This window comes from Apodemus sylvaticus, chromosome 16, assembly GCF_947179515.1.
Source record: "Apodemus sylvaticus chromosome 16, mApoSyl1.1, whole genome shotgun sequence".
Classification (NCBI taxonomy): Eukaryota; Metazoa; Chordata; class Mammalia; order Rodentia; family Muridae; genus Apodemus; species Apodemus sylvaticus.
Window position 1 is genome coordinate 19937071 of NC_067487.1, and position 14480 is coordinate 19951550.

Genomic DNA, 14480 nt, shown 5'->3' on the forward strand with positions numbered 1-14480 from the left:
GGGCAAGCTATCTCCTTGCATCTCCTGATGTATGTATCCCTGTGGCAGAAGATGGTGTCCAGCTGATGACAAAACCTGGAAGGCTCCAGTCCCAGGCCGACTCCCATCCCCTGGTTCCTATGTTCTGAGGGTTCTGGGCAGGTTCCTCTGAGCAGAAGGGTTGGTCTTACCTGAACTCACAGGCCTATCTGTGCTCCTGGGAGGCTAGCTATCTCGCTGTGCCACCTGGGTATCTAGCAAGCACTATTGACATCTACAATAGTGTCTGCATTTTGTAACTGTATATAAAATGGATCCCCAGGTAAGGCAGTCTCTGGATGATCTTTCCTTCAGTTTCTCTCTGCTCCACACTTTGTCTCGGTATCTCCTCCTGTGGGTATTTTGTTTCTCCTTCTAAGAAGGACAGAAATATCCACATGTTGATCTTCCTTCTTCTTGAGCTTCATGTGGTCTATGAATTGTATCTTGGGTATTCCGAGCTTTTGGGCCAATATCCACTTATCAGTGAGTGCATACCCTGTGCTTTCTTTTCAAACTACCTTTTCAATGTTTATGTTTATACTTATATGTTAGTCTTGTCCTGTTCTCAGACTTAGTCTGATAATTTGCTTTCTGCACTGGGAGCAAACATAATTCACCCAAGTTTTCACCCTCAGAATTATTTCTATAAACATCTGTCCCACTGTAACATATACTGTATTGCTATTCTGTTACAGAGTAATGAATTATTTTATCTAAGGTTAAATTAGAGACAGAATGCACAAAAGACAATGGTCAGACAATAGATACATATAAAATACAGAATCATAATAGGTAGTAATTAGCACAGGTAACTGACTCATTATCTTTTACTGTCTACTGGAGTGAGTCCATGAACCAGATGCATCTGAAAAATCAGACTCAGGGGAGTTTAGACAACCATTATTAGTTTGTTCTGGGAAGCAAAGAATAGTCCTCCATACAATGGCCTACAAATGATCAATACCTGTTTTATAGCTAATATTTTTGCTTGTTTCTAATTCCCATTTCCGACTTATGCAATGAAAGCCTAAAATTATTCTCTAATCAATCTCATGTGATGATATAGTTTTATCTGAAAGAAGAAACCTTATTTGAAGACACACACACACACACACACACACACAACTGCTACTGTCAAACTCTGCAAGTAAATCAAAAATCATTGAGTAAAACAAAATAACATGTCCAAAAATACAAATCCCATAGTAATAGCCAGTAATGAAGAGGAAAATGTAAAGACAGATCAAAATAATGATTTATTTATAACTATGATGGAGCAACTGATAAAAGACAAAAACAAAGAAAAAATAAAAATAAGAAAAGAAAAATTGAACATATAAAAGTAGGGTTTGATTTTATTTTAAAGAAAATCTAAGCTGAACAATAATGTAAATGAAAAATTCAATTATGAACCTCAGTGGAAACCCTCACCCACAGAACAGATTGTGCTGAAAGCAGAACAACTGGGATAGAATGTTAATTACTGGAGTTAGATCACTCAATAAAAAGCAATATAAATTTAGTAGAGCATGGACAAGTATTGGTATTTAAAAAAAAAGATTTAACATAAATTACAGAAACAGGAAAACACCATAATAAAGGCACACAAAAATCTCTTCTAAGAAATCATATAACAAATTATCCCTACCTGGAAAAGAAGAGCTGCCTATCTAGGTACGGGAGACTGACAGAACATAAAATAGACAAGAAATAAAAGAAAAAAAAAGAAAGAAGGAAGAAAGGAAAGAAGGAAGGAAATAAAAAGGAAATTTCCATGGCTTATTGTACTTGAAATATTAAAACAGAGAATAATCAATAGTAACACAATCTGCAAGTGAGAAGGGTTGAATTATCTATAAAGGAAGGAATACTAGAATAACATTGTATTTACTAAATTTTACAGACAAACTTAAAGCCAGAAAGAATGTAAAGGTTTTTTCTCTATGTCACTAGAGATCACAGACTCATATATTTCTGCCCAGAGATAAATCACCTAGTGAATTTGAATATAAATGAACTCTTTCTATGATAAAAACAAGGTAATTTATTGGAGCAGAACCAACTCTACAATGAATTCAAGAAGGATCACTTCAATCACAAGAGATAAGTAACCATACCCAACTGGTCATAAAGGAGAAATTAATATGTTAGCACAATTATTCAAGAAGACCTGAAAACACAAGAAAATCAATATTTTAGAAATTAATACATACATATCACTTCCTCTGAATAAAAACAATAAAAAAAAAAAAACCACAGAGTAACAGATTGGATGAGAACACAAGGACCCATTGTTTATAAATCATTTCAGTAGTCCATGGGACTTTTCCAATGGCCATAAACAGCATACAACAACTGTAGAAAAATTGAAATCAAACTCTGTATTTCAACTTAGTACAATGAAATAAATAAATTAAATTAAACAAATTCTAATGGAAGCAACAGAAATTTTTTACAGAAGCAACAAAGTGAAATAGAAACAAAATCCATAACACCAAACAAAAACTACTGAAAGCCTGGCAGTGGTGGCACACGCCTTTAATCCCAGAACTTGGGAGGCAAAGGCAGGCAGATTTCTGAATTCAAGGCCAGCCAGGACTACACAGAGAAACCCTGTCTCGGGGGAAAGAAAATAAACAAATAAAAAAAATACTAAAGACAGTTGAGCCAAAGATGAAATCAAGAAGGAAATTAAAAAATTTCCAGAATTAAATGAAAAAGAAAACAGAACACACTAAACTGTATGGGACACAATAAAGACAGTCCTCAGAAGAGTTTATAACATTAAGTGATTGAATTCAAATAAAATATATCTAACCAATAACGTAATGCTGCAACTTAAGACTTTGGGAAAGCAAGTGCTAATAACATCCAAAACCATACATAAGAAGAGATAGTCAAATAAAAGCTGAAATTAAACAAATAAAATCAAAGCGTCAAAATTAAGAGTTACTTCATTAAGTAGATGAACAAAATTGACAAGGTTGATTCTCAACTACACATTCTCAGACTTAACAGAGAGACACATGAGGACCTGAGGGATTGCAGTTGTAGCTCCTTAGGATTTCATCACAGGATTTAAAATTTTGGTCACTGTCTAAATCTATATATCTTCTTATCTATCTGCTTGTGTCTTTGTCTGACATTTATTTATATATTTGGTCTACTGGGTAAGATAAACTTGCCTATAATTTGATTTACCTAAGTAAATATTGCATGCATGCAACCCCACTGTAATCCAGGTTATACTTTTCTGTTCAGAGTATTTTCAAATATTTGAGATAATATATTTAAATAACTGGATATCAGGTGGTAATCGTAATAACATTCATCACAGGAAAAAGAAGGGACATCACATGAAGTTTATGCAAATAATAAGTAATGCAAATCTCAGATAAGTTTTAAAATGTCATAACAAAGAACATGATATCGAATATTTTTTTAGTATTTTCAATTCAGTGCATTGACAATGAAGCACTATAGTTATTTCGCTGCTGAGGCAGGAGTTTACACAGTATCCTGTGTTGCTGAGAAATATCAGCTGGCAGCAGGATTATACCAACTGCATGAGTATGTGAGGGAGAATTCAAGTTCTGCTGTTTATAGCTTCTAAAACATAGGTGTTACTTGTTATTGAATCATAAAACACATTACACATGTATGTATGTATGTATGTATGTATGTATGTATGTATGTATGTATGTATGTATATAGTTTGGGCATGTCTGAGAAGATATTCCAAAAGGAATATTTATCATAAATATGTGAAAACAAAATGAAATACAGAATGTAGTATACCAATAGTTGATACTGTATTATGAAATTACAGAAGCACCAAAACCAGGAAAATGGAATGAAGATGGTAAAAGCATGTGTGTGTGTGTGTGTGTGTGTGTGTGTGTGTGTGTATGTGTGTGTGTGTGTTTGTGCCTCTGTGTGTGTCTGTGTGTGTGTGTGTGTCTGTCTGTGTGTCTGTGTGATAATTGTGAATGTTCTTCTAAGAGAGCCTTGTAAACACTAGAGCAAATGTTGATTGGTAAAGGGCTATTGGAAACTTTAAGTAAAATTGTCAAAATAAGAAAGGGTTTATAATATATTCCCTAAAAACAAATGAATTTTTTTCATTTTATCATAGTGCCTCTGAGGTTCATTAAATTTACAAACTTTTAAAAGAGAATTTTCCATACTATGAGTATTGTTAAATCAAAATATTTTAGTAACCAACAGCTCCTTTATCAAAGAGAATAAAAAAGAATTATACTGTTGTTGGTCACTAGACAAATCTTCTCAAGTCTGGTATTACTCTAGGTAAATGTGAGATTAAATTTAAAAACCACTAAATTTGAGAAGAATAAAGTTATTTTAATATGAAAACTAAATATTGGTGTGGAGATATGTTCCATGTTCTTAATGAACAAGGATTAGGACCAGACTCCTCTGCGCCCATGTTAAAAGCTCATCATGGCTACATATACACTTGTAACTCTGACACTTTGGCATATGGGGAGAGGCAAGAAGAATTCTGGGATTCCTGGGTTCCAGTGAGCTCCAAGTTCAATAAGAAATGTATCCAAGAGTTCGTATGGTAAATTAACGTACTGTGTACATCCTTTGAATATCATCAAATTTGTGTTCAGCTTGCCTTGAGTTATTGTATTCATATTTTTGTTATATGTGTGTTGAAATTTCCTACAAAGAAGTATGTTCATATGACAGCAATCCTTTATCACACATAAAAACATTATATATGTGTTTAATTTGAGTGAAGTATGGTCCACAAAATGCCAAAGAGAATTTTTTTATTCCACTCAGCTATTAGTTTTTATGAGCTGTTCAATTTTATCAAAGCATTCTAAGAGTTTTCTAAAAAGGTAAAAAGAACACAAAAAATTCACTATTCATTGAAATTTAAACCACAGGTTCAGCTCAACCTTTTAGTAACAGTGAGAGGTTACCTAGAGTTATTTGTTCTTTCTTCAATTTAGAATTGAAAGATGTAATCAAAAATAGGAAAAGTTTAGATGTACCTTTACCCAATTCAGTCACAACAAATTTTTTCCAGATAGCCAAATAACATGTTGCATATATTAAGAGTCTGTATTTCTAAAAAAAAAAAAAAAATTATTTTCAGGATAGAAGTATTTGTAGAAAGTGTATAAAATAAGTATTGAGAGAATGTTTTTCTTTAAGTCAGAAGGTTAAAAAATTACCAGACTAAAATGATCTAGTTGCAGGAACTCTGATGTTCCTCTTTAAATATTTCCTTCCATTTTCTGATTTAGCCTTTGCTTTCTGTCAGAAACATCTTTCAATGTAAACATTTTAAATTAGAAACAAGATCCCTGTGGCTTCTCCCTCAGGCTCTGGAAAACACTACCATAGGGGCAGAGTGATGGAGGACTCACTGCTTCTTTTCCTAGTGGAGCCAAACATCAGACTTATTGTCAGGGCAGGAGCTGAGACCTCCAACAAGACCACTGAGTCAAGCAGCACTATTCACAAGGGATGCATCAGTATGAGCTTTACGAAAATAAAAGCAAATTGTATGTGACCCCATAGAATAATATTCCGACGACTGAGCTGTAAACACACAAAATGAATATTGCTTTGGGCCATATTGTTGTTTTTGTTTGGGGAATGTGAAACATCACCATGTAAGCTCATGTGCTTACAAACTTGATCTCTCAATGGCACTGCTATTTTAGAAGCTGTGGAATCTTAGGAGTAAGATAAAATTTTGCATGACTAAGTGAGCTACTAAAGTCCAGCCTGGAAGAATGATATCAAAACTAATGATCCTAACTAAGTCAGCTCTACTTCCTGATTGTGAACATAGTGTGGTCACCTCTTCCTGTCACGGTGCTGTGACCTCCTTTCCATAATGGACTGTATCCTCTTAAACTTTGAGCCAAAAGACTTGATCACAGTGAAAGTAATGAACTCAGTCCCTTTTGTATAAAATGAAAGCAAGCTCATATTTAAGAAAAGTTATCAGAAGAAAGAAACAAGGAAACATGTAGGTGACATAACTTGAAATTTTTTGTTCAATTAGTGAGTGCTTCTTCAAATCTATGTTATTAATTCTCAAGTACAAGCCATCTATCAAGTGAAATGTAATACAGGCCTCCTATTACTAATATGTCATGCCTCAGATTATGTCCCTAGGGTTCCTATCTGAACATGACTGCTTGAATCCTGGCAGGTGTCCAGAAGGAAGCTCCCAGGATGTTTCAGGAGATCTAAATCAAGGTCCCAACATACAGTGCAATAAAGTCCCAACAGCTGCAGCCATTGTTGCTGTGCAACAAGGACACACACAAAAAGGCTCTGTGCTTTTAAGGCGGGAAGGCAAACCTCAAGGCAGGAAGAGGAATAAGGGAGTTACTTACATCACCCATCATAAGGAACACAATGGACTGAAGAATTATAAGCAAAGTAAATTGTCTTTTTAATACCTGAAAACATTTCAGTGTTCCATAGAACCTAAAATTGGTAAATGATATACTGATAATTCTTTACATTGTATATAATAGATTAATAACCTCTATTTCTATAATGTGCTCTAATAACTAGATGTCTTAGTCATTTAAGAAGCATTCTTATGAGAATATTAACATCATTTTAAATATGGTACAATGTTCACCCGCTTTTATATTCTTCAGCTACAATATTTTCATCTGCTCTGACTCAAATAACAGGCACTACTCTCAACAAGGGTGACTATTCATTTTGACCATGGTTTACCATATTACTGAATATGTCACATTTTAGTGTCAGTTCTAAAATGACTAAACAGATTATAAAAGTATAAAAATAATTTGGACTATAGAAACATACTCTCTTCTATATTGGAAATGAAAAAAAAATAACATACATTATAAACAGTGAGAGGGAGAAGAGTTCGATGTTGCCATGATTCTGCTCCAGGTAGAAGACAACCTCCAGAGGCTCATGTGCTGCAAGCTTGGTCCCCTGTGCAATGATGCTGAGACATGAGGGGACTTTCAGGAATAGAGGTCTAGTGAGATGACACTAGGTCACTGGGGTAGCCACTGTCTTTAAGGAACTGAAGTGGCTCTTGTGGGACCATAGTTAGTTTCCCGAAGACTTGATGTTAAAAATATGCTCATTCCTTAGTCCCTCAAGCTCTCCACCGCTGTACTGCCAGTCATATGACACGCTCACCAGAGCCATCATATGTGAGACCCAAATGATTTTGTGCATTCCACATTGTAGGGTCATTTTTTTTTTTACATATTACTCAGGTTTACACGTGGATGTGACAATGGAAATGGATTAAGATGGTCATCAGCACCAGCTAGATGATGCCTTGAAATAATGAACAAAGGAAAAGAATCTTAAATTTGAATTGATAAAATTTGCATGTGCTATATTTTCAAACATTTTACTCCACCCAAATTTATTAGATCTATATAGATATAAATGCAATAATATGTACTTAGTATATGCATATATATGCAACCATATGACCATCACTAGACCATTATATTTAATGTATATAATCTAAATAAAGGTTGCAAAACTGAACTCCTTTGAATCTTGTGAGTCATAAGTCTCAACTAGACAAACCACTGCTCTCTGTTCTACAACCAAGATAGTCTCATTTTATCCACAATTTTGTTTCTATTATGTGCCATTGTGTATTTTAATATGATAATTAATATTTCAACATGAAATTTGCATGTAGAATAACTTGGGTTATAAAATAGATGACTTGAGCATCTAGCACTATGGAATTCTCTTTGTATGGAGTTATAAATTATTCAATATATTCTTTTATTCATGCTTCTACATTTTGTCATTTCCTTGTCTTGCATATTCTCTGGGCTAATAATTCTCAGCTGGTAATTGTAAATGACTTGAAATTTTTTCTAAGAATATTTAGCAATATCTGGAAATATCAAGTTTGGGTATAGTATGAGGGTTGCTAGGGATATCATGGATTAGTGGCCAGAAAGGATGCTAACAAATCCTACTTTGAGGAGTGCATCTGCAAAAGATCAAGATTTATTACTGCATTGACCCCAAATATGATAACAGGAGAAATTGTAGTGTGTAAATTACACAAATGAGAAGAAACATTACATAAGAGCATTTTACAAAAACTATTAAATTTATGTTTGTACATATATTAAGCAATCTATGGGGCAACAGACATGGATGCCTGATCCTGGCAAATGGCTGAGAAGGCATTAACTCTTACAGTGCATGCCTCACTATTGTGAAGATAAAGTCACATGGATCCAAATGTAAATACAATATTTGTATCTGTATGTCTAGATAAAGGATACTCAGACATCATCAGAGAAACTTTCTTTGGAATCAGAGTTGGTAAACCCAGAGATGCATGACTTATATGGGTACAAAGAATATGTAGTGATTACATTTTCCCTGTGTAAGGGAGATGAGGATAGGGGCTGTTAAACAGTTACCTTGTAGGCATAACATTATTGCATGAATCTGGTTTCTTTGTTCTTCATTGTAAGGCAAAAGCATACATTCTCAGTACCCAAAATTCATCCCGGATTTTCTCAATGTGACTTCTTTCCCTACTTGAAAGTGACTTCACCATTCTTTTGCCTGTTCACTGTCTTTCAAAATTATTAGAATGCACTACATGTAAAAATAATATTTTATAACATTTTGAGTTGAAAACTAATATTGTGACTTCATTAAGAATTTTATAATAATCCAATGTTCTCCTCCTAAGAATATATATACGTGCATATATATATTCTTAGTGTTATATAGTGATAAAATTAATTTTTTTCAAAATCATATCCCCATATGACTTCATTAGTATTAGATATAAGATTTTTCTCTCTTTTTGTGACCCTTGGTCAATTTTATCTTTTAACAGTAAAAATTTCTATCTTCCAAATATTTGGTAAGTCAGTAGGATATAATAGTAATAAATAAATCCAGTTTAATGAGTCATAAAGTTGATTTACATAAATTTGGTGCTCCACCATCTCCTTTTTTTATATTACTTTCACTGTGGTTCTGTTTTTTTCTACAAATAACATGAATTTAGTTTTTAATTTTGTTTTTAAAACAGGAAAATAAGACATAAAGATATACCAAACTTAGAAAGTTTTTCATGCATTTCTTATTAACCATGTTTTTTGGATAAATAATGCCATTCTATATTTGATTTTTATCTCCAGTAAACCAAGAATAATCACTGTGTTGACACTGTGATAACATTTATGACAAATACACAGTATTATTGTAAACACAGGAGAATGCTGACACTTAGCAAGTGTTTAACAAGTGTTCCTTGTAGTTGTCTATTTGATCATTCTCACGGTTGCTATGGTGACCTCACTCACAGACTCTGGCAAACTTTTGCCCAATTTGTTATGAAAAATTCTAGATATTTTGCAGAGCAGAAAGCCTACATCGAAAAGAGCAAATCTCATTAATATATTAATTAGAACTTTCTGTGGGTACAAATAATTTTCATCACAGGCATGATTTGAATATATGAAATACACTGTTAACTGCACCCAAGCAGAAAGAAAATTTTCTGTCATAGCAAATTATCTGAAATCATAATTAATCTGTGGGCAAGAGAAAGGCAAAGGAAGTTCATGTTTCAACAACAAATCAAGATTCTCATAAGTGAGCAGCGTCCCTGCTTCTACTCAAAAGTGAGAGTTATTCTGCATATTCCTTTGGATTCAGGGTTAGGTTCAATGCTTTAACTAATATGTCTCCAGAAAGACTGGAAAATACTTATTTTATATGGCTGGGACATAGTGCAGTCAGTAAAGTGCCTGATGTGAAATCACAAAAGCCTGAGTTCTGTCTTTAGTAGCCATATGAATTTAGCAGATTGGCACCTGTTTGTAACACCAATCCTTGAAAAGCGGCAACAGGCAGATTCCTGGGACTTGCTGGATAGCCACATTGGTGTAATTGGCAAGCACTGGGCTAGTGAGAGACCTTAACTCAAGTTAACATGTGAATGGTACTTCAGTAGCACTGAGAGAAAGCTTTCCAGTGGTTAGATAACGGGCTGAATGTGTCAAGAAGGAAGAAGGATGACATTTGTTTATAGTGAAGGCTGCCCTTCTGTGAAGTGCCAAGTATTGAGACACAGCTTGCAATGACCTTTCTGTCTTGTTGAGCAGAGAGCTTGATACTCAAGACTACAACACACTTATCTAGTTTCTCACCATCAGGTTTCATTCCCTGGAATCTCTCACAATGCAATTGACAAATATTCTGTTCTAAAAATAGTCAATCCTTTAGGTTCTGGACAGCTCAAATTTTCCTATTTAATGTTTAAATTATCACAGACATTTTGTTTTAATTTAAATGATTGACTGTCTCTCAATAAACCATGATCTGCAAAGTCAGCAAGAAAGGAGCTGTCTCTCTGGCTGTTGTTTGATGCTCCCTTGTCTACGGAATTTTAGCATTTTATTTCTGCAATCATAGTTGAGAGATTATCATCCATTTTTTCTTAGGGTTTTTTTTTTACTAATTTGTTTATTTACTTAACATCCTGGTCACCACCCCTCCCTGGCATCTATCCTCTTCTCCCAGTCCCACCCTCACATCTCACATCACACTCTCCCTATTCCCTGAGGAGGAGAGACCCCATGGGTACCAGCCAGTACTGGCATATCTATTTGCCATAGGACTAGGTGCATCCTCTCTCACTGAGACCAAACAAGGCAGCCCAGCTTTGGAAAGGTATCCAAAGGCAGACAAAGAGTCGGAGACAGGGGACCCACATTAAGACCAAGCTGCACATCTACTGTATATCAGTAGGTACTAGGACTAGCCCATGCATGCCCTTCGGTTGCTGATTCAGTCTATGTGTGCCCCCATGGGCTCAGGGCAGTTGACTCTGTAGGCCTTCTTGTGGTGTTCTTGACCCTCCAGCTCCCTACATCCTCCTTTTCCCTCTTCACAATAGTCCCAAGCTCTACCTAATGTTTGGCTGTGGGTCTCTGCATACAATTCTATCAGCTGTGCTAGGCTCCTGTCTGCAAGCATAGCAGAATATCATTAATAGCATCTGGGGCTGGCTCTTTTCCATAGCATAGATCTCAAGTTGGCCAGATTTGGCTGGTCATTCCCTCAATCTTTACCCTACATCTTCCTATGTCTTTCATTGTTAAACATAGTATAAAACAAATGTTACAAGCACAAACACACACACGCACACACACACACATACATGCACACACTAATTTTCTCATCGACCTCCATGTAGTCGAAGTACAATGTGAATTATTTGTTAGATGATTATAAATAAACACATTCTCCCACACACACAAACACACACATGCATACAAGCACAAGCACACACATTTGTCATTATAATGAACTCTTGCTTATAAAAAAGAATAATAAATTATCATTTCTAATATTTGGCATCCGGCCTCCAATAAGTTACTATCGTAAATATTATCCTTGCCTGGGACCATCTAGTATGGAGACAGCACTTAACTGTCTCAGTTATTTTGCTACTTTCAAAAATTACAGTTTTGCCCTACAACCATATTCCTGTCTCTCTGAGAACTTAAGAATATAATCTGTTGCATATTCTAGCAATACTTCAAACTTTGGGAAATATCATGGAAATATTTTTATTTCTTGAATTTGAAGGCACAGCCTTAACTATGATATTTCCACATTTCTTTTTGGCCTTTATTTTAGATTGCCCAGGATCCTATCTTGTACTCAAAAATACTAATTTGCATGAAAGACTCTGCTGACATACATGTACCTCTATCTGTTTCTGGGTTCATCATTAGTGTTATTTTATGCCATCAGTGTACTGATTTGTCTCAGATCTCTGTTTTCATTCAATCATTCCCAGACTCTCTCTTTCCCTACTAGCCCTCAGAGTTCTGATTTTATACTCGGGCTTTTAAAACAGTACCAATATATTCCTAACCTCAATTGAACAGTGTTTCCCTCAAAATTAGAATTTCCATGATGGTTGTAAATCATGCATCATCTGAAATGGGAAAATACCATTTTTGTCCTCCTCTATACATATTTTCATTTTTGTCCTTGGGGGATATCCCTTGTTTTCATGGCATGTATAAATAGTATGATTTCTACAGGTTGCTTATTCCCTAAGAATGTGTTATGTTTTCTCATACCAGGATGGCAATAAAGGCAAATTAGTGACCATTCATTATTTCAGGACATATTGTATTTTTGTTTTAATTTATTTTTAATAGAAACATAATAACCCTACTTCCCCCAGTGTCTCGGCTGTATTTCCTAACCATCTCCTGTTTTCTTTTATTACTACTGTTCATTGGAAAGTGCCTTGGACTGATGTCGATTTTGTATATTTCATTGCCTCTAGAGTTATCTCCATATGACTCTTGTGGTTTTATGTTTTGCTCTTATCTTCTATCAGACACTGGAAGGCTACCAGCAAATTTTTTACAAATGATGGTGTATAAAAGCATACCATGTTTGTAAAATAAAGAGGACTTGGGCAATGTTGGCCTATGGGCCTTTGGCAAGGAATGGAAAATTATTTTCAAGTTTTTGCTCACAGACTCTTACCCATTTTTTCTTTAAACGTCCTTAGGGACTAATAAGCATGAATATATTCTAAGCATCTGCCAAGAATTGCTAACGCTAGTCCCTGAATTCTGGTGCAGAGGGAATTGGTTGGGAAATTGTTTTCTCCCTAGAGACTCTGGCTGAGAACATCTTGCTCTTGATTTCTACCCTTTCTCCATCAGCTAAAGAGCTACCTGGCTCTCAGGGGACCTCAAAATGGGCTGCAATCCTAAAAGGGAATAGAAGTTCTCTTCTTTCATTCAGGAAGCTTTATGTGAACATTCACAGGCAGACATGATCAGTGACTGCAATATCCTAATTCAGAATAAAGTTGTCTTATATATTTAAATGAAATGCAAAAACTAACATTCCAAAAATGTCTCCAGAAAACAAATAGAGTCTCACAAAGACAGCAAAAACTGAATGTGACTATTTATCTTCATTTTAATTACTTTCAGCAAATTGATCTGAGCAATAAAGATAAAGAGAAATAGATGAACTGCAAAAATCAGTGAGTAGAGGAAGTGTCCCACAAATGCAAAAAACCTAGAGAACTAAATGACTTCTCAATTACAGGACAGCCATGCATTGAGGTGAATCTTAGATTAGTTCCTTGTTTATTTCATAAAACTGAGAGTCTAGAATGTGTACTTTATGCTGTCTGCACATTTAACATAATCTCAAAATGAGGAACATGGTTTTGTATATTTTGAAATAAATATGTAAATGTTAGAATATGAATAATTTATTGGGTAATAAGAAATAACTTCTAATACTAATGTTATTATAATTTAAAAGGACATGTTTTGATTATAAAGGATGTAGCGAGTAGTACAAAAGTGTTTTTTCTTCAAGGCAGTTCCTGTTGAATATGTAGGAATCCACATTATTTTAATATTTCATATTTCAATAATATGAAAAATTTGAATAATCAAATATAATGCCAATAAATAAGATTATAAGTAATTATGGTTTTTACCATGAGATGCTAAAACTATTTCTATACATCCATATTAAAAATTTTGTTTGTTTGTTTTTTCAAGACAGGGTTTCTCTCTGTAGCCCTGGCTGTCCTGGATCTCACTCTGTAGACCAGGCTGGCTTCAAACTCAGAAATCCTCCCGCCTCTGCCTCCCAAGTGCTGGGATTAAAGGTGCGTGCCACCACTGCCCAACAAGAATTTTTTAATATATAATGTATGGGTGTTATTACTGCAATAAAAACATTATAACATTTTAGAACTTTCTCAAATTCTGAAAAAATATGTTTAAAGTAATTATTTAAAAGATATATTTGCTACCAATCATGTGAATCAATTTCTGCACTGTAGAAATAATTTCCTTACCCATATCTGACATTTCAGGCACGGTAACGATGTATGGTCCGTCTGTGAACTTTGGAGCATTGTCATTGATATCTTGCACTTTGATGATGAACTCAGACTCAGGTTCAAGAGGCTTGTTTGTCCGTCTGTCAATTGCCTGGGCATGAAGCACATAGTGAGTCTTCTGTTCTCTGTCCAAGCTTTTGGTTGAGTGGATGTCGCCTGTGGTGTCATCAATGATAAATATAGTCCCGGCACCTTCTCCAGTCAGGATGTACTTGACAGAGCCATCACCTTTGTCGGAGTTGGAGTGCAGCTAGAAAATAACACATGGAGGAATTCAGTATGAGTCTATTCTGATGGCATTGTAATCTCAATATTATCAAGAGATGAAGAATTATACTTTTTTCTAGACTGTGAACCCCATGTTATGGCAGCCATTTCCCTTCTATTGCTTTCTCTAGTTGACACTGAGTGAATATTGTATCTTGAGTTTTCTGAGATTCAATACTCTTTTAAATAAATAGATAAAGAGTATGTTTGTATGTGTTTTTATTTTTAATATACT

General features: G+C 34.8%; 1 protein-coding gene across 5 annotated transcripts in view; it reads right to left on the reverse strand.

The window, feature by feature from the left end:
- Nucleotides 1-14480, reverse strand: part of Cdh18 (cadherin 18) — a 283071-nt gene that overhangs the window by 216141 nt on the left and 52450 nt on the right. For all 5 annotated transcript variants that reach the window (XM_052159672.1, XM_052159677.1, XM_052159674.1 and 2 more), the window contains one exon: nucleotides 13934-14228. In XM_052159672.1, the coding sequence (XP_052015632.1) occupies nucleotides 13934-14228 (295 nt within the window). The remainder of the gene's footprint in view (nucleotides 1-13933; nucleotides 14229-14480) is intronic.